Genomic DNA, 24,557 nt, shown 5'->3' on the forward strand with positions numbered 1-24,557 from the left:
AGCCCTGGGGCTAAAAAAAGAAAAAGACCTTCAGTCAACAAGGAGTTGTTGCAATCCTTTGGCCACGAAGCTCAGGATGGGGTGAGCAGGCAGGCAAACCCGAAGGGGAGAGGTTAGGTCAGGATCCTCTTTGAACCCGAGTAGCCTGGATATTTTGAAAGTTGCTAAAAAAAGAAAAGTTGGACGGGTGGATTTAGAAAGTGGGCAGAGAGACAAGGCAATGTTGACTCAACTGAAGAGTTGAGTAGGCCACTAAAGGTACTGAGTAGTCTTGGGTCACCTCTTGGCTCCATTGGACCATTACACAATTACACACAATTACAGGTGTAAGCCAGAGTTTCTCAACCTTGGCAGCTAGAAGGTGGGTGGATAGGTGGGGGAATTCTGGGAATTGAAATCCACCCATCTTCCAGTTGCCAAGCTTGAGAAATGCTGGCTTAAGGGGGGGGAAACCTTCATATTTGCACTGATGATGGTTCATTCACTGATAGGTTAAGTAAAATCTCCAGCAGAATTCTTCCCCTCCCCTTCCTGATGGCGGATATAAGCCAAGATGACTGTTAACTTAATTAGTTTGCCTAGAGTGGGTTGAAGGAGGGAGGGAGGAAGGGAGAGAGGAAGGAAGGAAGATACATGTGGGAAGAAGGAAGGGAGGGAGGGAGGTAGAAGGGAGGGAGGAAGTACAAATGAATGAATGAAAATAGATGTGAGAAGAAGGAAGGAAGGAGGAAGGAAGATAGATGCGGGAAGGAGTGAGGGAGGGAGGAATATAGATTGGAAGAAGGAAGGGAGGGAGGAAGGGTGAATGAATGAAGATAGATGTGGGAAGAAGGAAGGAAGGAAGGAATATAGATGTGGGAAGAAGGGAGGAAGGAAGGAAGGACAAATGAGTGAATGAAGATAGATGTGGGGAGAGGGAAGAAAAAATGGAATATAGATGTGGGAAGAATAGCAATAGCAATAGCAATAGCAGTAGACTTATATACCGCTTCATAGGGCTTTCAGCCCTCTCTAAGCGGTTTACAGAGAGTCAGCATATTGCCCCCAACAATACGGGTCCAATACGGAAGGGAGGGAGGGAGTACAAAGTGGGAAGGAGGGAGGTAGGAATATAGATGGGAATAAGGAAGGGAGGGAGGAAGAAGGGAAAGAGGGAGAAAGGGTGAATGAATGAAGATAGATGTGGGAAGAAGGAAGGAAGGAAGAAGGAAGATAGCTGTGGGAAGAAGGGAGGGAGGGAGGTAGAAGGGAGGGAGGGAGGGAGGACAAATGAATGAATGAAAGATGTGGGAAGAAGGAAGGAAGGAATATAGATGGGAAGAAGGGAGGGAGGAAGGGTGAATGAATGAAGATAGATGTGGGAAGAAGGAAGGAAGGAAGATAGCTGTGGGAAGAAGGGAGGAAGGACAAATGAATGAATGAAAGATGTGGGAAGAAGGAAGGAACAAAGGAATATAGATGGGAAGAAGGGATGGAGGGAGGGAGGGAGGGACGGTGAATGAACGAAGATAGATGTGAGAAGGAGAGTCACATGTGAAAACGAAGAGAAACCTGGGTGAAATGTGGGGCGACGATTAGACAATATCAACCATCCCTGCCTAAACTCCCTTTGGAAAGGAGACTGGGCAACCTCCTCCTCTTCCCTGCAGCCTTTTCCTCCCTCCTGCTTTTCCTACCCTTTTTCCTTTCGCTTTCCCCTCTTGGGAGGCAGGCACCTTAAAAAAAACCACCCACCGCAAAGGCCTCCCGAGCCGCCTGGCCCAAAGCCAGCCCTATCCCGGGGACCCCCTTGGCCTCTCGGGGGGCTCGCCGACACGGGGCTTCTCCAAGAGCGCAGAGGCGAGCGGGGCGAGCGCGGGGCGCCTTGAGGCTTTTCCTCTCCCCGCTGAGCTCCGCCGGAGCCTCTTTCTGCCGCGAGAGAGCGCTGCCCGGCCAGGCGAGAGCGGCCAAGCCGAGGCTGGGCGGGGAAAAGCGGGGGAAACCCGCCAGCCAAGAGAGCCGAGCCGAGCCGAGCGCGCTCGGCTGGAGCGCACCAGCTACCCAGGAGCGCCATGGCGAGCCGGAGCGGGACGCGGGGCGCGCTGCTGCTGCTGCTGCTGCTGCTGCTGTCCGGGCCGGGGGCGCGGGGAGCGCGGGGGTCCCGGGGCGCCGACAAGCAAAACAGCCTCCGGAGGGCGGCCAACGGCGTTTACCAGGGCGCCAGCGGCCTCCTGGGCGAGGAGAACGTGCGCGCACTGCAGAAGGTAAGCGGCGCCCGGAGGGTCCCGGGCAAAGAGGGGAGGGGAAAGGGGGAGGGAAAGAGGAGGGGTCTGGGGTGGTAGGGGGTCTGGTCTGGTAGGGGAGGAGTGCAGAAGCGGTTTCCGACTTTGGCGTGGGTGGCCAGGAGGGAGATTGGGAAGGTCCTGGCTGACCCACTTGGGTGCCTGCTGGAGAGGGTGACCTGGTTGGGATGATGGAGATGGGCAAAGATGTTGTGTGGAGGTGGGTTTCCTGGTTGAGCCGGTAGGGTGACCCCACAAGGTGACTTGAGGGCACAATGCTGGGCATGATGATAGTGATGATGATGATGGCTTCTGAGAAGTGAACATGGTCATGGTGGTGAGGATGACCAAAGAGGTTGAGGGTCCTAGTTGACTCAGGGGGATGTCCACAAGGTGATCTGAAGGTGGGGAGAGGATGGGGATGATGGGGGTGGGGTCTCTTCTTGGGAAGTAAGCATGGTACGTGTTCCTCCAGTCGGTTAGACCAGAGGTGTTGGGTATCCTGCCCCAAAGGTGCTTTTTTTTCAGGAGGCAACTGGACTCTCTTGTTTTTTCTTTTGAAGATGTTTCGCTTCTCATCCGACCTAGAAGCTTCTTCAGCTCTGACTTGAATGGTGGGGAATGGAAGGATTTATTCTCCTTGCAGACACTCATTTGCATCCTTTTAGAGAGTCATTGAGGTCGCTTGGAGGTTTCTCTGTGTCTTCAGGGTCACCTGAGTGGTGAAAATGGTTCCTGTAGTCTGCAATTTTTCTTCTGAAAATCCATTCCTACTCCCACACCATTGAAAGGGTCTTCATCACAAATTGTATAGCTAAAAAAAAGCACCTTTGGGACAACCATGACCTGAATGACTGAGAACCTCCACAGATGTTGAGTTGACTCAGTTGGGGGCCCACAAGGTAACCATCAATCTCTTTCGCGGGTGGTGTTAGTGATGATGGTTAGGTTGGTGGTGATGAGGAGCAGGACGGTGAGAAGGTTGGGGATGAGTCTGCTGGAAAGTGATGGAGATAACTGGAGATATTCAGTGTCTTGGTTGGCCCACTTGGGGTGCCTACTGGAAAGTTGAGCTGACGATGGTGGGGTTAGCCATGAAAGTGAATGTGGTCAGCATGGTGTTCGGTGCTCTGGTTGGCCCAGTTGAGGTGCCTACTGGGAAGATGACGATGGGAAACGCATAGGAGAAATGGGAGAAGATGTGCTGCTCCTTCATCCTTTTTTTTAATAGAAAGTTTTTAATTTTTATACATACATACATACATACATACATACATACATACATACATACATACATACAGTTTACAGGTATATCTTCACATTCTTATTTATCTTTATCATTTTTACATGTTTGTTTTTCCATATAAAAAGTTAAAATATATGGTGTTGCTTTTCTAACCATCCCATATACCTAATTTGTATTGTCGCCACCATATTTTTTTTCTTTTCACTCTCCCTCCCTTCTCTTTCTTCCTTCCTCTTCTCCTTTCCTTTTCCTACTTCCTTTACCTCTTCCCTACTCCTCTCTTCCTTTTCCCACTCCTACCCTCTCCTTCTCTTTCTATCCCTTCCCTCCTTCCTCTCCTTTCCTTTCTTCCGTCTCTCCCCTTTCCTCTCTCCTCCTTTCTTTCCTTTTCTGTTGTTGTGCTTATCTCTTTTCAGCTCTGAACTGGTGTATTTCCGGTATAATATTCCCGCACACCCTGTTGTAATTTTACACTTATTCTTTCCTATTCTTCATTATCATATCCTAACTATTTTTTTCCTTCAATATCTCATTCTTGAACATATACTTAGATATTAATACTTTCTTTCATCCTTGATGGTGTGTAATAAGTCGCTCAAGGCTGCTAAAAAACCAGGAGGACCCATTAAGAGGGGAGATTAATCAATAATATTACCCAGTAAGTGTCATGAGGAGATCCTTAGACTACATTCTGGCAGGAGGAAGAATTCAGGGTCGAGAAGAAGGTAGTTATGGTTGTATGAAGGAAGGCTTAGTTTCCTTGATTTTCCTTCCTGGCCCGTCCATATTCTCTCTTGCACCCGAGACTGCGGGCACTTTTCCTTCCCTTTGGAAGACCACCCAAAACCAAAGGTAGACTAGAGAATTCAAGGGATCTTTTTCTGCTTAATCTTCATTGGCCAAAAATGCTTTCCCAGATCTTTTTTTTTTTTTCCTTCCTGGAAATCGTTTCTTTGCTGTTTCACAGTGCCTCAGCTGTTGAGAGCACATGGCAGGAACTTCTCCCTGGGTCCGTAAGTATGGGTTCAAAATCCAGGATATGATTCATAAAATACGTACCTTCTCCGTGGCGTCCTTTGGTCACTGTCTCTTTCAATTGTGGGGGCGAGGCAAGTCCAATCTATGGGTAGACCCCTGGCTGGCTGAGGAATTCTGGGAGTTGAAGTCCACAAGCCTTAAAAGCCTCCATAGTTGGAGACCCCTGCTTTAAGAAGAATGGATTGCTTTCCTATGAAGCCCTTCACATTTTAGAGGGTGAAAAGGGTCTTTTATGTTTTGCCTTTCCAGTTTTTCTCCAGACTAACGGAGAGATTTGTCTACGGAGTCGATGTTCTAGTAGATACGTTCTGGAGAATATGGACAGATCTTCTAGATGTCCTCGGAATTGATGGTAGGTGGGCAAAATAGTAGTTGGGGCAGTTCTCGTGTTCCCTGGGCTTACTTAGATTTTATTTCTTTTTATTTGATTATTAAATTTATGTGTCACCCACCTGAGAACTTACAACTTTATTGCCACTTTGAATGAGAGGGATCTTAGAGTCTTAGGGTACAGCCAGCTAAATATGAGCCAGCAGTGTGCAGTGGCAGCCAAAAAAGCCAATGCAATCCTAAATTGCATTAACAGAGGGATAAGATCAAGATCAAGAGAGGTAAAATACCACTCCATAAAGCTTTAGTAAGGCCACACTTAGAGTACTGCCTCCGGTTTTGTTCACCACACTATAAAAAAGATGTTGAGACTCTAGAAAAAGTGCAGAGAAGAGCAACCAGGATGATGAGGAGACTGGAGGCTCAAACATAGGATGAACAGTTACAGGAACTGGGAATGGCTAGTCTGGAGAAGAGAAGGACCAGGGGAGACAGGATAGAAGCCTTCCAATATTTGAGGAGCTGCCACAGAGAGGAGGGGGTGGTCAGGCTATTTTCCAAAGCACCTGAAGGCCAGACAAGGAATAATGGATGGAAACTGATCAAGGAGAGATTCAACCTAGAAATAAGGAGGAATTTCCTGACAGTGAGAACAATCAACCCATGAAACAGAAGTTGCCTTCAGAAGTTGTGGGAGCTTCATCCCTGGAGGCTTTCAAGAAGAGACTGGACTGCCATCTGTCAGAAATGGTGTAGGGTCTCCTGCTTGACTAGATGACCTACAAGGTCCCTTCCAACTCTGTTAATCTAATTAATGTCCACTGATTGGCATACATTAAAATGAAATTTCATTGCACACAGCTCTCAAAGGATCTCCACGTCTAATATGCACTATATAAACGTGACAAAATAAATACAAAAGTATGCATATACCCACACATATGACATGGAGAAGCAACATAGTCTAGTTTGGATGTGTACATGTAGATGGCAATACAAATGAATCTTGCGAGTTTACCGGATGGGAGGCAGCTGTTCCAGAATCTAGTAGGCCTATTACAAATGGAGCAACTCCATTTCACCTCCATTGAATAAGGAAAATAATAATTTGCGAAGGGTCCCTTGCTTACAAAGGAAGGTTATTTAAAACAAATATTTTATAGTTAATGGATTAGGTTTGAGGTTGAGTTTCATTAGTTCTTAGAAAACTCAACTTCACCACGCCTGGTTGTTAACACCATGAAGTCAAGCAAGATGATAGTCAACAGCTGCATATTGAAGGAGTTTGCAGGGGGTTGTTCCCAGGTAGTCCTCGACTTATGACCACAATTGGGACCCACCCAAATTTCCATTGCTAATCGAGGCCCTTCTGAAGTGACTCGTGCCTGGTTTGACGGTCTTTTCCGCTGCGGTAAAGCAAATCAGTGCGGTTGTTAAGTAAATCCTGTTGGTCGTAAAGTGAATTCGGCTTTCCCCCCTTGACTTTGCTTGTTGGAAGGCAACTGAGAAGGTCACAAATAGCAACCACATGACCTCCGAGGACGCTGGGATAAATTAATGACCATTACCAAGCACCCATTTTTTGAGCTGAGGATTCTGTGACGGTCATTAATACGAGGACTGCTTGTGAGTCGCATTTTCAGGGCCATGTAATTTCAAACAGTCGCTAAACAAATGGTTGTACATTGAGGACTACCTGTTTTCTTTTCTTTTAACGACCCTGTTAATCCCTTGCATCAGGGTGGAATCAGGGTGACTGAATGGAGCTGAGCATTTACAGTCCTGATGCCCTTCCTGACACCTACACGGTGCTCACAGCAGACAATTTTTACTCATGGTGCCCAGAGAGAGAAATATCTGCTGCTCCCTAGAACTAAACTCACAACCTCTTAATTGTGAGGCGAGAGCTCCACCTCTAGGCCACAACTCTGCTCACATTAAAGACTACATATAACATCGTTGCTGTCGTCTTTTAACGACCCCATAATCCCTTGCCGGGTGGAGTCTGGCCAACTGAATGCAGCTAGCAGAGTGTTTTAATGGCCAGATGCCCTTCCTGTCACCAATGCAGAGTTTTGTTCAGCAGATACTATTCTCAGTGTGCCCAGAGAGAGAAATATCTGCCTCTACCTAGGATCGAATTCACAGCCTCCTGATTGTGAGGCGAGAGCTCCACCTCTACCTATAATGCAGCCGTAAAATCTGATGATTTTTTTTTCATTTATCAATGATGCTTGTTTTCTTGGCTGAGTGAGCATTGACGTTTTCTGCTTTGTTTTTTTCCCCCCAGGATCCAACTTGACCCATTATTTCAGCCACACCTCCCTCGCCAACAATCCCGCTCGGGCCCTGTTGCTGATCGGCGCCATCTTGTTGGCTTATTGGTTTGTGTCTCTTCTCCTCGGATTCTTCTTCTATCTCTTGCACATCCTATGTGGGCGTTTCTTCTGGATCATCCGAATCGTCCTCTTTGCTCTTTCCTGCGTCTACATCCTGCAGAAATATGAGAGCGAGCCCGAGCATGCCGTCCTTCCCCTCTGCTTCGTGGTTGCTGTCTACTTCATGACGGGCCCCGTCAGCTTCTACTGGCGGAAGAATAGTCACAACACTTTGGAGGAGAAGATCGACCACCTCGACAGCCAGATCAGGCTTCTGAACATCCGCCTGTCTCGCGTGATCGAGAACCTGGACCGAGGAGGTGACTAACAGGAACATCACCCTTCCTGCAGGAGACAGGCGATTGTCTCGTCCATGGCGAGGCAGACTTTGGGGTAAAGGAGATGTGCACCATCCAGCCGTTAGTCTTCGCGTGTATCTTGTCCGTCCGTACCCCGAACGAAAACACAAATGAACTCATAAAATAGATTAGCTGTACGTTCAGACATGTTCGCCCATGAGTAGAATTTTATCTGCTGTTTTCCAAGCATTTGAAACATCTTTTATATAAAAAGAAAAAAAGAAAAAGAAAAAAAATAAGAGGGAGGGAGGGATTTGATGAAGGCTGATGGAGTCGTTGGTTTCAGACAAGAAAATTATCTATAAACCGGTCACCGATTTCACCTTCGGAAAGAAGGAAGGAAGCACGAAGAATTCAGCTCTAGAGGAACAGTCGTGAGGATCGGTTTTCCTTTCTTTCTTTTTTCCATCTTGCCTTCAGTGATCATTTCATGTTATGCCTCAATTTGTCTTTTTCATATAATTGCGAAGGAAAAAATAAATTATTTGAGTCAGATCCAAATAGGGTTCACCCTGAATTTTGAAAGGAAGAGGTTGCGTCCTTCGGATATCGACGAGAAGCATCAAAACTGCTTCTGTATTTTTTCCCTCCTCCTATCAGTTTTACTAAAAACAGGCCCTTTCTTTAGCCTACACACAAACACACACACACAGTCCAGCTTCCTATAAATGGTTGAGCCCCCTTCTCCCAAACCTCTCCTGCTAAAATCTTCTGGCTGCCCACGTTGGCTCTTCTTCCTTGGCACAACTTAAGCAAAAGACCTTGAGGGAGTGTCAGTCAGATAATATCTGTGGAGAACAGCCTGGTGTGTTTTCGGAATAGAAGTTACATTTCTATCGAAATTATGTGTTGCCTGAAAAAAGAGAGAAAAGTAGAAATAAACCCCAAGCAAACTCAGCTCAACTCATTTTTAAAACGCCGCAGTCACAATCGGCGACAGATTAAAAAAGGATTGCAAAAAAAGAAGAAGAAAAAAGTGGGATACGGGAATCTTTCTCAGGATTAACGTGGCAATAAATTCCATAAAACCGTCAACTTCAGAAGGATCTGTGCTTCATCTATCCAAAATCTTTTTTTTTTCTTAGCTAATACGGAGGAGACTATTGTGTTCAGTCCTTAAAAAAATGGAGTGGCTAATTTGGTTTGCCATTAAAAAAAATTGCCCGAGTGACCATTTGAGGTTCCTGGTGTAAATGGTACCCGCAAAGTAGTAAACCACCAAAGAATTAACATTTTTCCCCACGTGTTTCTAACCTCAAAAAACACGTTACTCTTTGGCTTGAAGACCTATTCCACTGTCAGTCATTTTCCTGGGAAAACTGGAAGCTGTGGGAATAGATAGCATCTCCTGACCTTGTGATCCCCCTTTGCCTGGATGACGATGTGTGTGTGTGTGTGTGTATCTGTTCTGACCTAAAGGACATTATAGACTCTTGTGAGTTGGTGTCTCCTTCCTTCCAGAAAAAACCCAACATTTTTTGAAGGTTGCCACTGAGTCCTAATCATTCCCAAATGAAGGCAAACACAAAACCACCATTTTTCTTCCGCGATCTAATTCTCCAAATAAAAGAATAAAGATTTGCGATCTTGCAGAATAAGAAAGGGCAACTTGGAATTGAGAGAACGTTGGTTAAAATGAACTCCCTCCTTTAAATCAGCTTCCCGTAGTGGCAATGCAGGAATTAGAAAAATATATAGATGTATATGTATAAATAGATTTGATATACACAGCATTTTGTTTGGTATAAGGCCACAGTTGAAAAAAGAATAGAGATATAGAGATATATATTGCCCCCGCTGCCTTGGTGCAGATTTGGCTAAGTAAAATAAACAGGAGCACAAATTATTGTACTTGAAGTAGACTCTTCTTGTCATTTCCTTGCAGAATTTTGAAAGTGAAGATGACCTTAAGTTATCCCCCCCCCCTTATTCTATTAAAAATACAAATGTGGGTGGATTTTTTCTGATTTATTTTTCTTCTTGTTACTGTTCACTTCTCTTGTGGCTAGTACCATCAAGGTATTTTTTCACCTTTGCTCATCTAGAGGCCTAGAAAATACCCTGCTTTGTAGAAAACGGGTGTTGGTAGCCTATTTATTCAATATATAGGTTCAGGGAGAAGAATTAAGCATTGCAGTTAATTATGGATGGCTGTGGTTGGCCAAGGGCAATAGTAAAGTTTTTAATTTGATTTGTCATTCAGGAAAGCAGAGGTGAAATGTTCAAACTAACCAGCTGCGATTCCTTTCTTACAAACCTTACATCCATTTTCAAATTGATACTAGATGTTTTCCCCCCAGCCTGAATTAAGATTGGATTTTTACTGTTGTTAATTCCTAACAGTTTGGAAAAACAGGTTTGCAATGCGTGCCAGCTTACTGTTACAACCTCTGCAAATAATTATTTTTTCCCTTTGTTGCAAGGTCAGCCGATCTTGGTTAATTCTAACTTGGATTGTCATTCAGATCCTCCTCGGTATAATTCTGGTTAGAATTACCCATGAGGATACTATTGGAAGCAAAATACTTAGATGCCAAAGCAGGCTTGAGAAAGCAAGCAGGCTTTGCATTCCTTAAATAATGCAAGAATATACAAAGCTAATCCTCTTTTGTACAAAGATATTAGGCGTGCTAAAAATTTTACTTTGCCAAGATTTTTACGTTAGTAGGATGGTTTTGGTTCAATAAATAGACCGACTTTAATTTTTCTAATCATTCAAAACAACTTAATAAACCCCAATCTTACGGGGATATTACAATGATGGCAGCTCAAGGGAATTTTTTTCCCCAACCGAAAATTCCAGTCTTGTGTTAAAATCAGAGTGTCGTGTGAGACATTTGTGGTGAATCATCTGTGCAATTATTGTGATCAATTGAGGCACGTCAGCCTGAACAAGAAATAGAGCAGAACTACTGAATTTAATGTTGTTGTTTTTTTAAGTTGTCTTAGGTTTTGGAATATTGTGTGCAAATGTGTGCTAAGATAATGTCATACTTTTGCCTTTTGGGATATAATTGGGTTGGATATTTTTTTGTGAGCTATCTTTATTTGTTGGCTGTAGGTTATATATATTTTTTCTGTTGATGAAGGTGAAATGTGTTTTCTTGCCTGTTAATTTGTATTTTGCAGCTAAGATTCTATCTTAACTGGCTTCTCTTATCTTCTACTTATTTTAAAGATCTTTAATCTTTCTTACATTTTGCATGAAACTTAAAACTGCTTCCTTGATTCCCGGGATCCTTGTTGCCAAGTGCCATGTTTAAAAATGTCCTGTTGTAAAAGCAGAAATATATAGTATCTAGATATCTAGATATAGATATATCCCTGGATCCTAACTGTTTATCTGCACTGAGTATAGTGATTGATTATCCTACCTGGACATTTGATCTCCTAAGTATTAAGTTTTTTTAAAAAAAAAAGTCTGTATGGCAAAATTATGTGTTTTGTTTAAGGAAAAAGAGATGATTTTGGTGAGAAGGAAATGTCATGGGCCTCCTTTTAATCAATGATCTTAATAAAACCTTAGTTCTATGAATGATGCTGTTGAATAACTGTGAAGATTTGGAGGAAACATTCGTCCACACCTTTATTTATTATTTGACCATCAAGACCTATGTACTTCTACATAGTGAATCGTTTGTAGACTGATGTCACAACTGAATTAGGGTGTGGTGACCAAATAAATCTTAAATGTTTACTGTAACTTTTGCAGTGGTATCTTTATTGTGTGCTCTCTCCCTCTCTCATCCATCTATCCATCTATCTATCATCTATCTATCCGACCCCATAATCCCTTGTGGGCTGCAGTCTGGGCAACTGAATATAGCTAGCAGAGTGTTTTAATGGCCGGATGCCCTTCCTGTCGCCAATGCGGAGTTTTGTTCAGCAGATATATTCTCATTGTGCCCAGTGAGAGAAATATCTGCCTCTACCTAGGATTGAACTCATAGCCATATGTCCTCCATACGAATCTTCATAATTGCTGGATCTACGACTAGTCACATCTCTCCCCTGCCCTTTCTGTCTTTCTTTTCCTCTTTCCCCCTCTCTCCTCTTACTTTTTCTCTCTCCCTCCTTCTTTCTCTCCCTTTCTTTTTCTCTCCCTTTCTTTCTATTTCTTTTTCCTCTCCTCTCCCTTTCTCTCTCCCTCCCTTTCTCCCTCTACACCAGGGGTGTCCAAACTTGGGAACTTTAAGACTTATGGACTTAAACTTCCAGAATTCCCCAGCCAGCTTGGCTGGGGAATTCTGGGAGTTTAAGTCTACAAGTCTTAAAAGTTCCCAAGTTTGAACACCCCTGCTCTACACAGACACAACACACGATCAATTTACACAAGGAAATGGCATCCTGAGTTTGTGGGGTGCAGATTTCATTCACACTTCCATGCAAAAAGAAAAAAAAAACCCAATAAACTTTTTACTGATTTATCATCTGGGGTTGATGGGAAAATGTTTTTTTTACTGAACCCTGAATGCGGAATCCTGATTTTGTTGCAAACAAGGTGCTTTGCTTTTATTAATTAATAACCTTAATTAAAACAAACCACCAGTTAATTTTAACTAAAATAAACCAGAGTTTCAGCCTCATGGGTTAGCAGCATCGCCCTGCTCGTCCCGTTCCGCTATGACTGGATTTCCCGCCGCGTTTTGCCTCCCACTCGCTCGCGGGAGCCCCGCAAGCTCCTCCTCTTCCTTCGAACGGACTTCTTTTAAAAGTACCATAGAGTCGGAGCCCTGGGTTGGGGGCGAGCGAGTTCTCGCGAGACGAGACGTCAGAAGGCGGAAGTGTTTGCTTCCCGGGGATCCACGTGGGCTGGAGAGGTTGTGTTGATGCGCGCCTCTATGGGGAAGGCGGAAAAGAAGCGCAATTGGCGGGCGCGGCTGCCAGGATCGCCCAGGAGAGGGGCTGCCGCTCCCCAGGAGCCTGTGCAGCTGGAACTGGGAGGTGAATACTATTTTTATATTTTTAAACTCACCTTTTTGATACAGAACTCAATGCCCACCTGGGATTCCCGCCTCCTTTTTGCCTTGTAACAACAGCCTTGCGAGGTAGGCTAAACTGGGAGAGGGAAGGAGGGGGAAAGGGCAGGCCCCAAAGATCAATGTAAAAATTCAATGTAGAGAAAAGTAAAGTCCTACACTCAGGCAAGAAAAACCAAAAGAACATATATAGACTGGGTGAAGCCAGGCTTATCAATGACTGTGAGAGGGATCTTGGAGTCTTAGTGGACAACCAGCTAAACATGAGCCAGAAGTGTGCAGCAGCAGCACCCAATAAAGCCAATGCAATCCTAAATTGCATTAACAGGGGTCTACAATCAAGATCAAGAGAGATACTAATACCACTCTATAAAGCCTTAGTAAGACCACACCCAAAATATTGCATCCAGTTTTGATCACCATGCTATAAAAATGATATTGAGATTCTAGAAAAAGGGCAGAGAAGAGCAACCAGGATGATGAGGGGACGGGGGGGGGGTTAAAACATATAAAGAAAGGTTTCTGGGTATGTCTTATGAAAAGAAGGACTAGGGGAGACATGATAGCAGTGTTCCGATATCTCAGGGGTTGCCAGAAAGAAGAGGGAGTCAAGCTATTCTCCAAAGCTCCTTGAGGGCAGGACAAGAAGCAATGTGTGGCAACTAATCAAGGAGAGAAGTAACTTAGAACTAAGGATACATTTACTGACAGTTAGAACAATTAATCAGTGGAACAACTTACCTCCAGAAGTTGTAATTTCTCCAACACTGGAAATTTTAAAGAGATTTGACAACCATTTGTCTGAAATGGCATAGGGTTTCCTGTTTGAGCAGTGGGTTGGACTAGAAGACCTTCAAGGTACCTTCCAACTCTGTTCTTCTATTCGACTAATGGGGATTTTGTCAATGCTGAATGATTGTCAAGTGATGTTCCTAACTATTTTGGGATTGCACCCAAGACATCTGTTAACTATTGTTGCTATTTTTGCCTTTGAGTTCATGGGACTTATTTCAGAGTGAACGCGCATGGAGGTGGAGTAGCCAAATAGGGTTGCAATTTGACCTGGTGAGCTCATCTTTGTCTTTCTCCCACCCTGACTAGATGAAACCATCTTGAAAGGAGTGGATGGGAGCAACGCCCTTGTCCTTCCGTCTCGAAAAACCCAGGAAAAACCAGCAACCTGCCTTAAAAGTCCAGGAAAGAAACCCCTGACAAAGAAGCAGAAGAAGAATTTGCAAAAGGTTTTGGAACAAAAAGCCAAGAAGGAAAAGGTGGGCGGTTTGATTTTAGGAATACTCCACGCTTGATTGAATAGGGTGACACAGGGAGGCAGGAGACGTCACCCTCTTTCTCACATGGTTTTGTTCTGTTGGGTTGGGTTTGAATTTCTAGCGAGCGGAATTGCTGAAAAAGCTGAGCGAAGTCCAGGTGCCTGAAGCCGAAATGAAGCTTCTCTATACCACGTCCAAGCTTGGAACAGGAAAACGGATGTTCCAGGCGAAAAGGTAAGATAAGGAATTGGGGGGTCCCTGGCGCTTTCTGAACTTGGTGGGTTTCTTGCAGACGTTTCATGACCCAGTGCTAGAAGGTGTTGTGGCCCAGATTTGGACAGTGAGGAGGTTAGGGAGGAACATGGGGCAGTCCTGGAGTCTGGGGAAGGCTCTGATGGCTCTGTGTCGTAGGCAGAGAGGAGGCCAGGCCCATCTGACAGTTATCAGCTGCCTTTGGAGTCAGACTTCAGTGAAGCAGAAGAACAGCTGGAGCCTGTTCCCAGTGTGCGCATGCGCAGATTTGCCAGACGAAAGGAACAGCTAAAGAACAGGGGTCGACTTGGGAGTAAGGCCACAGATGGAGGATGAATAGCCCCTCCCATGGGAAATAAAAGAGGAGCGAAAGGGGAGTGGAGTTTGCAGGAGACAATTAGTTACTTCCTGCTTGCTTGCCAAGTTTTGTGGCGTCTGAAAGATACCGGCCTGGCCACTCTCCAAACCTGATAAAGGTCGGTAATTGGGAACTCTCTTGAAAGACTGTGGGAGAAGAAAGCCTTTGCTGGAGAGGAATTCACTGTCAATTAAATAAAAGGGGTTTATCAGGACGAGGACTTGGCTTTGTGCTGCTGGGGAAGCCTCGGTCAAAACACCTGAACTTCTTTTCAAATGTTTTGGGCAAAGAGCATCTCATGTTCCTTGGTGTTTCAGGTCAGTCCAGGAAGCAAGTGTCGGCTGGTCGAAGAAAATCAAAAGCATTGGAGGTGCCAATAGGAAAAGAGGCAGACTTGAGTTGGAGGAGGAAGAGGTAGAAGAGGAGGAGGAGTCTGAGAAGGAAGAACAGGTTGACAAGGCACTCCCAGAAGCTGCCTCTACCACCACCACCGAGACAGAATCTGGAAAGGCCCCCAAATCTCCACTCCTTTTAGCCAAAGGACTTGATAAACCTCCTGAGCAAAGAAACACAACTTCTAAACCCACATCTGAACCTGCAGTGTTTGTTCCAGTGGATCGATCCCCTGAGATCCAGGTCAGTTTTGAATCCAGTCCCTAGAGAATGTTCTCATGCCTCAATCAAGTTAGCTAATGAAGCAAATTTGAGCTGATTTGTGTGTGTGTGTGTGTATAAATGTATACGTATGTATGTATACATACATTTATACACACACACCACACATACATGCATATTATATATATACACACACATTATACATACATACACACACACACACATATAGCGGTATAGCTAGCACCTGCGCTTTTATATGATACATCATCAGATCTCTCTCTCTCATATACACACACACATACTTTGCATTGGCATCCATCATTCTCAAAAGACTATGGTACCCAAGCAGCAGATCCCCCACTCTCCACGTGGCAGAAATAGTCCAATGGAACAGCAGAGCTGATACGATTGGTTCCAGCTGTGTTGCAGGAGTTACCAGAACATGGTTGTATACAGTCACAAACTGCTTCCGGGACTCCGGCTCCGGATTTTGCCTCGAGGTGGACTTCTGAAGCCTTTTCCAGTAGTAGATGTAGCCACAAGGTGTTGGCGGTTTGTAATCCGAGTTTCCCTTCTCCTAGAAGATGGCTCTGCCGCTTTATCTGCCGTTGGGGCGTAGAGCCCTCCAAACCGTTGACTGTCTTCTCCTGTAAGCCTGGAAAAGGGGCCCTTACGACGTGCTCCCAGCCGGCCCAGCTGGACCAAGGTTACTCCTCCATCGCTCACCTTTTGTCCTGGCTTGTGACAGGCAGAGCCTGGCTTCCCAAACGTTGGGCCCAGGCATCTTCAGGCTGGGTTTTGGGCTTAAAGTGTTATCGGAGCTGCCGTCTTTCTATAAATCTTGGTGGGGGTGTGTGGAGTGCTGGCTTTGTTTCAGTAAGTGGATTGATTGGCTGTGTGGTTGTATCATGATTGGTGCTGGCTGTGTGTCTATTGTTGTTTCGTGTTGTAATGGCCTGGGCGGTAGGTGGGGCCCGTTTGTTGACTAGTGCTGGTTTCCAGATGTCTGGTAGGCAGGAGGTATCGTCACGTTTATTCATGTTGTGGGGGTATTTCTCTATTTCGATAGCTTCCATAATTATTCTCTTGTTGAAGTGTTCTGTTTTGGAGATTAACCTGGTTTCCTTCAAAATTAATTTCATGTCCTGTAGCTTTAAGGTGCTGGGAAAGGGAGGAAGTTTTTTCTTTTTTCTGACTGTGTTCTTGTGTTCTGCAATGCGTGCATTTATTCTCCTGTTCGTTTGTCCTATGTATGCTGCAGGGCAGATTTTGCATGGTATTTCGTACTCCTTGGTTTTCTAGCTGGATCTTGTTTTTGGGGTCTCTTAAGATGTTGGCTATTTTTTGGTCAGTGCTGAAGGCTGTCGTGATATTGTGCTTGTGGAGAATTTTGCTGATTTTATCTGTGGTGCCTTTGAAGAGAGCATTGCCATTGTCCTGTTCTGTGTCTCTGTTCTTGGGGAGTGTCTCATTTTGGATTAGGTTGGTAATTGCTTTTCTTTGGAATCCGTTGGAGATTAATACGGTTGTGAGAGTCTGTAATTCAGTTTTCAGGTGATCTTTGTCGGCTAGGTATTTGGTTCTGGAGATGAGGGTCTTGGCTAAAAAAATCTGCCCTGCCATATATATATGTTTGGCAGTTCAAATCCCTAGGGCCACGTAACAGAGTGAGCTCTCGTTACTTGTCCCAGCTTCAGCCAACCTAGCAGTCCGAAAGCACGTAAAAAATGCAAGTAGAAAAATAGGGACCACCTTTGGTGGGAAGGAAACAGCATTCCGTGCACTTTCGGGGTTGAGTCATGCAGGCCACACGACCATGGAGACGTCTTCAGACAGTGCTGGCTCTTCGGCTTTGAAATAGAGATGAGCCCCCTAGAGTCAGGAACAACTAACACATGTACGAGGGAACCTTTATTTTCATCTTTATAGCGCTAGTTTATATATATTTCTAAATCATCTCAGGTGCTAAACCAAAAGCAATGAAATCATCTGGTCCGAGAATGTGAAGTGACATGGAGCTTGCAACGAAAGAAGTTCTTAAGAGTGGAAATATTAACCACAAGCGGTTTTAAAACTCCAGGATGTCTGTGGAAATGTAATTAAACCTCCAGAATGATGTGTGTGGAAATTTAATTAACAGTTTGGCTTACCACTCTGTTTATAAATATTCTCTCTTTCTCTTGGTTGTGAAAGGAAGCCAGGTTGAAGCTTCCAATACTGGGAGAAGAGCAGGTGATAATGGAAGCCGTGCGGGAGAATCCTATCATCATCCTATGCGGGGAAACAGGTTGTGGGAAAACCACACAAGTGCCTCAATTCCTCTACGAAGCAGGCTACGCGAGGTATGAATTTGGGGGCTTCTAAGGCAGCCCCTTGGACAGGTAGTCCTCGACTTAAAGCAGCCCATTTAGTGACCATACAAAGTTACAACAGCACTTTTTTTCCTCACTTATAACCTTTGCAGCATTCCCTACGGCCATAGGATCAAAATTTGGACGCTTGGCAACTGACTCATATTTATGACTGTCCCGGGATCATGTGGTTCCCCTTTGCGACCTTCTGACAAGCAAAACTATTGGGGAATCCACATTCATTCAACAACCGTTTTGCTAATTTCACAACTGCAGTGCTCCACTTAATAATGGGGGCAAGAAAGGTGGTAAAATGGAGGCAAACTCACTTAACAAATGTCTTGCTTAGCAGCCGAACTTTTGGGCTCAGTTGTCATCAATCAAGAAATACCTCTCTCTGCTTGCTAGAGTGAAATAAAATCAGAATCAGGATAGAGTTTGAAGGGACCTTGAAGGTCTTCTAGTCCAGCCCCCTGCTGAAGCAGGAGAACCTATACCATTTCAGATAAGTGGCTGTCTAGTCTCTTCTTAAAAACCTCCAGTGACAGAACACCCACAATTTCTGACGGCAACTTCTGTTCCACTTATTAATATTCCTCCCTGTTAGGAAGTTTCTCCTTAATTCCAGGTTGCTTTTCTCCTTGATTAGTTTCCACCTATCAATTAACAATAGCTCACACATATTTTGGCTTCAAACCTTTGTTTTCAAAGGTTTTATTATCTGGTACAAATAATAAATTTAAACCAGTTTCTTTTTCAAGCTTGCCAACTTTACAATGCACGTGTCAGCATTCCAAATATCATGCAGAATTAAATCAGAGTCCAAGGCAGAGCTATCCTTAAAGTTCCAATTTAATAAGACAGACATGTTGGCACATCTGTGGAATCCCAAATCTAAAAGCTTCCTGGGATTCCACCCAGTTGAAAGTTCATGATCTTATCCCCACACCCATAAATCCAACACATGGTCCAATCTTCTTCAGCCATGCTGGCATCTCCACCCAGCTGGTTCCGGTCAGGTGCAGAGGTGGGTAGACAAAAGATGACCTTGGGCTTCTAGAAAAGAATGACAACACATTCCACAATTCTACTCCTTTCTATTCTCCCTCCCAATTACTACACTAATGAAACAGTATAATGAAATAATAGAGAGTGTGGCAGGCCAAAGATCCTAAAAAGGAATATAACTGCAGGCCTGACAGCACGGATTTCAGCTCCCAGAATTCCTCAGCCAGAATCTTGGGAGTTGGTCCATCCATGCTACCTATGGAATCTTGCAAAGAAGTCCACTCGGCCGGCTAGGGAATTCTGGGAGTTGAAGTCCACACATTGTAAAGTTGCCACGATCAAGAAACTGCTCTTAACAAATTTATTAAAATCTCACCTCAATTCTGTTTGTAGTACCGACAGCATCATTGGGATTACCGAACCTCGGCGTGTAGCGGCGATATCTATGTCTCAGCGAGTTGCAGCAGAAATGAATTTATCTCAACAGTAAGAATGGCCTCTTTCCAATACTAGTTTCAGATATTATTAGGGCGGAAATTTTGTTGAAATAGAAACATAGCATGTTATGGTATTTAGAATGCAGTACTGCAGGCTACTTCTGTTACTGCGAGTTGCCATCAGTTCAATTGACCAGCTCAAGGTTGATTCAGCCTTCTGTCCTTCCGAGGTGGGCAAAATGAGGACCCAGATTGTTGGGGGCAAGAGGCTGACTCTGTAAACTGCTTAGAGAGGGCTGGTAGTGGCATATAAGTGTAAGGGCTATTGCTATTGCCTTCCTTCCATAACTTTGCCCACTCCCAAGAGTTCGATCTTGACTGGCTCAAGGTTGACTTAGCCTTCCATCATTCCGAGGTGGGTAAAATGAGGAGCCAGATTGTTGGGGGCAAGAGGCTGACTCTAAACCGCTTACAGAGAGCTTATATGCTACTGTGAAGTGGTATATAAGTTTAAGGGATATTGCACCTGTCTTAAGTTTTAGAAACAATTTGAGGATTTAATTATCCATATGAGATAGATTTTTCAGGGAATTTAAATAGCTGGGAAGTGATGTGATGGACCTTGTGCTTTGAATGTTTATTACTCTGTTCTTTTGAGAACAATTTCCATAGAGTTATGAGCCAGAGTTTCAACGTGTTCCCTAGTTTGGTTGTTGTTTCTTCTTCTTCTTCTTCTTCTTCTTCTTCTTCTTCTTCTTCTTCTTCTTCTTCTTCTTCTTCTTCTTCTTCTTCTTCTTTCTCCTCCTCCTCCTCCTCCTCCTCCTCCTCCTCCTCCTCCTCCTCCTCCTCCCCTCTCCTCCTCCCAAATCAAACACATTCTCTGAGGTTTTGAAATGACTGTAAGCAAAATAAAACCGGAAAGTATTTCAAGATAAGGAACCTAATCTTCTTTAAGCATTTATTTGCCATTTACATTTGCCCTAAATACTTCCAGCGAGATAGGTTTAAATGGCATCATCTCAGTTTTGTGTGTTGTGAGGGAAATCTGACAACCTCAACCTGGTTTCCACATTCTCTGTACCAGTGTGATTTCCTACCAAATCCGTTATGAGGGGAACGTGACGAAGGAGACGAAAATGAAGTTCATGACGGATGGTGTGCTGTTGAAAGAAATCCAGAAGGTGAAGATTTTTTACATTTTCCTCTTTTGAAATGTGGGGTGGAAATTGATTTTTAGGAGAATGCACATACATGCAGAACATTTTCTCACTTTAGCACAGGGCTCTCTAACCTCGGCATGTTTTAAGACTTGTGGCCTTCAACTCCCAGAATTCCTCAGACAACTTAAGACTTGTGGCCTTCAACTCCCAGAATTCCTCAGACAGCTTAAGACTTGTGGACTTCAACTCCTAGAATTCCTCAGACAGCTTAAGACTTGTGGCCTTCAACTCCTAGAATTCTACAGACAGTTTAAGACTTGTAGACTTCAACTCCCAGAATTCCTCAGCCAGTTTAAGACTTGTAGACTTCAACTCCCAGAATTCCTCAGCTAGCTTAAGACTTGTGGACTTCAACTCCCAGAATTCCTCAGCCAGTTAAAGACTTGTGGCCTTCAACTCTCAGAATTCCTCAACCAGGATTTCTGAGAGTTGAAGTCCATGCGTCTTAATGGCTGGAGATCTCTGTTTTAGCTGGTCCGAGAAGAGATTTTTGGGAGTCAGATAATCTCTTCTTCCTGCTTCTTCCCCAGTAAGGAAACAAAAGAGTGAAGGAGATTTCTTTCTTTCTGTTCCTTCTTAAAAGGCCTTGAAATTCCCAATAGTATTGCAAGTAGTCCTCAACTTAACGGCCACAATTGGGGTCAGAATTTCTATTGCTAAGCCAGGGGGTTGAAAAGTGAGTCACGTCCAATTTTGCATCCTTTTTTTTTTCTTTTTAGTATGATTGTTAAACATGACTGCAGTTGTTAACTGAATGACACTGCCATTAAGTGAATCCAGTTTCGCACATTGATTTTGCTTGTCTCAACATCTTTTTAATAGTGTGACAAAACTGGATGAAGTACTCTAGGTGTGGTCTTACTAGGGCTTTATGGAGTGGTGTTAGTACTTCCATTGATCTTGATTGTATCCCTCTGTTAATGCAATTTAGGATTGCATTGGCTTTTTTGGCTGCCGCCGCACACTGCTGGCTCATTTTTAGCTGGTTGTCCACTAAGACTCCAAGATCCCTCTCACAGTCACTGCTATGAAGCCTGGTTTCACCCAGTCTATATGTGTACTTTGGTTTTTCTTACCTAAGTGTAGGACTTTACTTTTCTCTACATTGAATTTCATTTTGTTAGATCGGGCCCAGTGTTCAAATCTGTCAAGATCCATCTGGATCTTGAGTCTATTTTCTAGGGCCGTGATGGTGAACCTATGTCACAGGTGGCACAAAAAGTCATATTTGCCAGCTTCGGCACACATTGGCCAACTGATTTTCGGTCTTCCGGAGGAGACTATTTTCGCCCTCCCCAGGCTTCCCCAAGCCTGGGGAAGGTGAAAATTCCCCTCGCCCCTGCGGGGGTCACTCGCGCCTGCGCAGATGGGTGGGCGTGCGCGATGGAACTCACACACACAGTTTTGACACATCTTTGGAAAAGGTTAGCCATCATTGTTCTAGGGTGTTGGATATTTCTGCCAGCTTACTGTCACCTGCAAAGAAAGTGACTTACAGCTGGTACTCACACTTATAACTGGTATTCACACTTACAATGGTTGCACTGTCTCCATGGTGACCTGATCAAAATTTGGGCATTTGGCAACTGGTTCACACTTAACGACGGCTGCAGTGTCCCAGGCTCACGTGATCTCCATTTGTGACCTTCCCTGCCAGTTTCCGACAAACAAACTCAATGGATTCACTTAATGACTGTACAATTTGCTTAACAGAACCTGGATTCACTTAATAACCATACGAGTCTGTATATGTTCTGTTGGTTTGGGTTTTTCTGGCCTAATTCTCCCACCTCTTAATTTTTTTTTCAGGATTTTTTGTTATCCAAATACCACGTCATAATTCTGGACGAAGCCCACGAGAGGAGCGTCTATACTGATATCTTAATTGGTCTTTTATCTCGCATCGTGCCTCTTCGAGCCAAGGTAAAGCAGAAAGAAGGAATTCATTCAATGTAGGCAGTATTTCCACACTGAGCTCAGTTTAATCGAAAGGTGTCTTACTTGGTGATAAATACTTCATCAGTTTTGGTAACAACACTATAAAAAAGATGTTGAGACTCTAGAAAGAGTGCAGAGAAGAGCAACAAAGATGATGAGGGGACTGGAGACTAAAACATATGATGAACAGTTGTAGGAACTGGGCCTGGCTAGTCTAGTGAAGAGAAGGAGCAGGGGAGACAGGAGAGCAGTCTTCCAGTATTTGAGGGGCTGCCACAGAGAGGAGGGGGTCAGGCTATTTTCCAAAGCACCCAAAGGCCGGACAAGGAAGAATGGATGGAAACTGAACAAGCAGAGATTCAACCTAGAAATAAGGAGACATTTTCTGACAGTGAGAACAATCAACCAATGGAACAGAAGTTGCCTTCAGAAGTTGTGGGAGCTTCATCACTGGAGGTTTTCAAGAAGAGATTGGACTGCTATCTGTCAGAAATGGTGTAGGGTCTCCTGCTTGGGTGCGGGGTTGGACTAGATGACCTACAAGGTCCCTTCCAACTCTGTTAATCTGTTAAAATTTGTTAAACCAGAAACTCTTCTCTCCGAAGCAGGGAAGTGAGGTCCCAAGATTGGGCAAACTCTTTAAGAAGGAAAAACACTGGGCAAGACAGCAGAAATATAGACCCGGAAAGTCGATGAAAAATCTTTGGTTTGGTTGGGGAATTTGTAGGATTTTTCTGGAAGCATTTGACTATTGTGGTCCAGCAGAGAAAATTATCTGATGTTTCACCAGTAACTTTGGATGAGCTCTTCAGTCATCTACATGCAACTGACTGGGATCCTGTCTTCAGGACTTCTGGTTGCTCTTTAGCCAAGCTGGCTTCCGATTGGTTGAGGTTGGTGAGGGCTCACCTCTGATTGGTTATTTGTCTGAGATGGGCAGGGCTAGGCATTGCAACGACACAACTTGCAATCTTAGGTCTCCAGGATTGCTGTTGATATCTCTGTTTCTGGATGGTCCTTTTGGACCTAAACTGTTCTGAAGGAACAGTGATAGAGAAGAGCATGTCCTGCTGATCTCAGGGGCATCGCAAAGCCCCTGATTGAGCCAGGAGAAAGCTCTTTTTGCCAGCTACAAGAGAAGCAACCAAAATGGCTGCAGAAGGTTGGGACAAGTCTCTGAAACAGAAGCTGTGCAGGAGTGTGTGTCGAATTGGTGAGAAAAAAATTTATTATTAGAGAAGGGAAAACCCAAAAGAGTTGGAATTTAAAATAAAATTGAAGATAGAAGAAAACAAGCCGCGAATCAACTCTGGTTTAAGACTAGCGTGTTATCTTCTCTACCTTAACTTTATTTGTTTTCTGTGGATGGACTCTTTACAAATGCCTCTTGCTTTTAAACTGGAGTGGTCTCTTTTTCTTCCTTCTTCCTCTATACTTTTTCCATTTTTTGTATTCGTGGTTTAAAAGCTGCTTCTCTCATAAGTAAGGCTGGGACGCAGTGTAATTTTTACAGTTTTTTTTTCTCTCCCGGACAGAGAGACAGAAACTGATGGAAAAGAGGTAACACTGCCATCTAATGGCTAGAGGTTTGGCAATATCTGATATTGCAAAGCTATAAGCTTTGTTTGCTGAAAGGCTCAGTGGGAAATGTTTTGTTGATACAGATGTTCCTTTGAAGGAAAGAGAAAACTTGGATTTGATAAACTCCACTGAATTTGTTTGACCTAAAAAGTCTCAGATATTTTGGCAATGTTTATAACCTGGAAAATGGCACAATGTGAAGAAGAAAAGGCACTATGCAAAGAATTTTCTTAGAAATTCAAAAAGTTGTAATAATTACAGAGAGAATTGAAAAGAGATTTGAAATTATAGATCAAAATACAGAAAGTACAGGGACAGTTTGAGGACAGAGCTGAAAAAAATAACAGACATATGAAAGTGATAAGAAAATTGTTGACACTGATAGCAAACTGAGAGTGGAAGGAAATGACAGGTGTGAAATACGGAAAGGAGAAATTGATGAACCGGATCTTCATTTCGAATGTAGCTGATAAACAGAATAGATAACGGGTTTCGAATTCTTATAATGAACAACAGGTTCTTAAGAGAAGTCCACATAAGACTTATCAAGAAAACATTTAGAATACAGACTTCACAAATGGCAAGAGATATTGGACTACACTATCTCTGGAAGGATACAGGATGATGAAATGAAATGTCACAATAACTTTTAGTTAAATGTAGTTAAATTTTGAGTGCTATATACAACATAATACTGGCTATAGTCAAATAAATGATTAATAATGATAACAAAGTATTTATATATACTAGATTGATAATATGAAATCTTATACAAACTGTAAGTGAGGATTATGGAGATGATGTTGAAAAGCCTTTTTATAAAAGTTAAAACAATTTTATATAGAATAGAATATAAAGATGCAATATCTTTATATTCTAAATATTTATATTCTATCTTAATAATGGATGATCTCGGGTGATGTAATAAAATGTCA

General features: G+C 43.7%; 2 protein-coding genes across 2 annotated transcripts in view; both read left to right on the forward strand.

Annotated features, from left to right (window-relative positions):
• Nucleotides 1–1,993: 1,993 nt before the first annotated feature.
• Nucleotides 1,994–11,315, forward strand: BRI3BP (BRI3 binding protein). Its single transcript, XM_087705818.1, has 3 exons — nucleotides 1,994–2,243; nucleotides 4,795–4,897; nucleotides 7,166–11,315. The coding sequence occupies exons 1-3, from the start codon at nucleotides 2,052–2,054 to the stop codon at nucleotides 7,579–7,581; spliced, it is 711 nt and encodes a 236-aa protein (XP_087561944.1). The 5' UTR covers nucleotides 1,994–2,051; the 3' UTR covers nucleotides 7,582–11,315.
• Nucleotides 11,316–12,412: 1,097 nt separating this feature from the next.
• The window catches only part of DHX37 (DEAH-box helicase 37), a 44,830-nt gene continuing 32,685 nt past the window's right edge, over nucleotides 12,413–24,557 (forward strand). The window contains exons 1-8 of the mRNA XM_087705819.1: nucleotides 12,413–12,556; nucleotides 13,693–13,862; nucleotides 13,984–14,096; nucleotides 14,790–15,108; nucleotides 17,281–17,429; nucleotides 18,840–18,932; nucleotides 19,968–20,064; nucleotides 21,913–22,026. Coding sequence (XP_087561945.1) covers nucleotides 12,442–12,556; nucleotides 13,693–13,862; nucleotides 13,984–14,096; nucleotides 14,790–15,108; nucleotides 17,281–17,429; nucleotides 18,840–18,932; nucleotides 19,968–20,064; nucleotides 21,913–22,026 — 1,170 coding nt within the window. The 5' untranslated portion in view covers nucleotides 12,413–12,441. The remainder of the gene's footprint in view (nucleotides 12,557–13,692; nucleotides 13,863–13,983; nucleotides 14,097–14,789; nucleotides 15,109–17,280; nucleotides 17,430–18,839; nucleotides 18,933–19,967; nucleotides 20,065–21,912; nucleotides 22,027–24,557) is intronic.

The sequence above is a fragment of the Thamnophis sirtalis genome, unplaced genomic scaffold (genome assembly GCF_051295495.1).
Source record: "Thamnophis sirtalis isolate CommonGarterSnake01/CBP01778 unplaced genomic scaffold, rThaSir2_p1.2 scaffold_2, whole genome shotgun sequence".
Classification (NCBI taxonomy): domain Eukaryota; kingdom Metazoa; phylum Chordata; class Lepidosauria; order Squamata; family Natricidae; genus Thamnophis; species Thamnophis sirtalis.

What these genes read in the sequence shown, in the direction of transcription:
- BRI3BP (XM_087705818.1), top strand. Translation starts at nt 2,052, where the DNA reads ATGGCGAGCCGGAGCGGGACGCGGGGCGCGCTGCTGCTGCTGCTGCTG. An exon ending in ACGTGCGCGCACTGCAGAAG is followed by an intron (nt 2,244 to 4,794) that starts GTAAGCGGCGCC and finishes TTGCCTTTCCAG; the next exon opens with TTTTTCTCCAGACTAACGGA. An exon ending in AGATGTCCTCGGAATTGATG is followed by an intron (nt 4,898 to 7,165) that starts GTAGGTGGGCAA and finishes TTTTCCCCCCAG; the next exon opens with GATCCAACTTGACCCATTAT.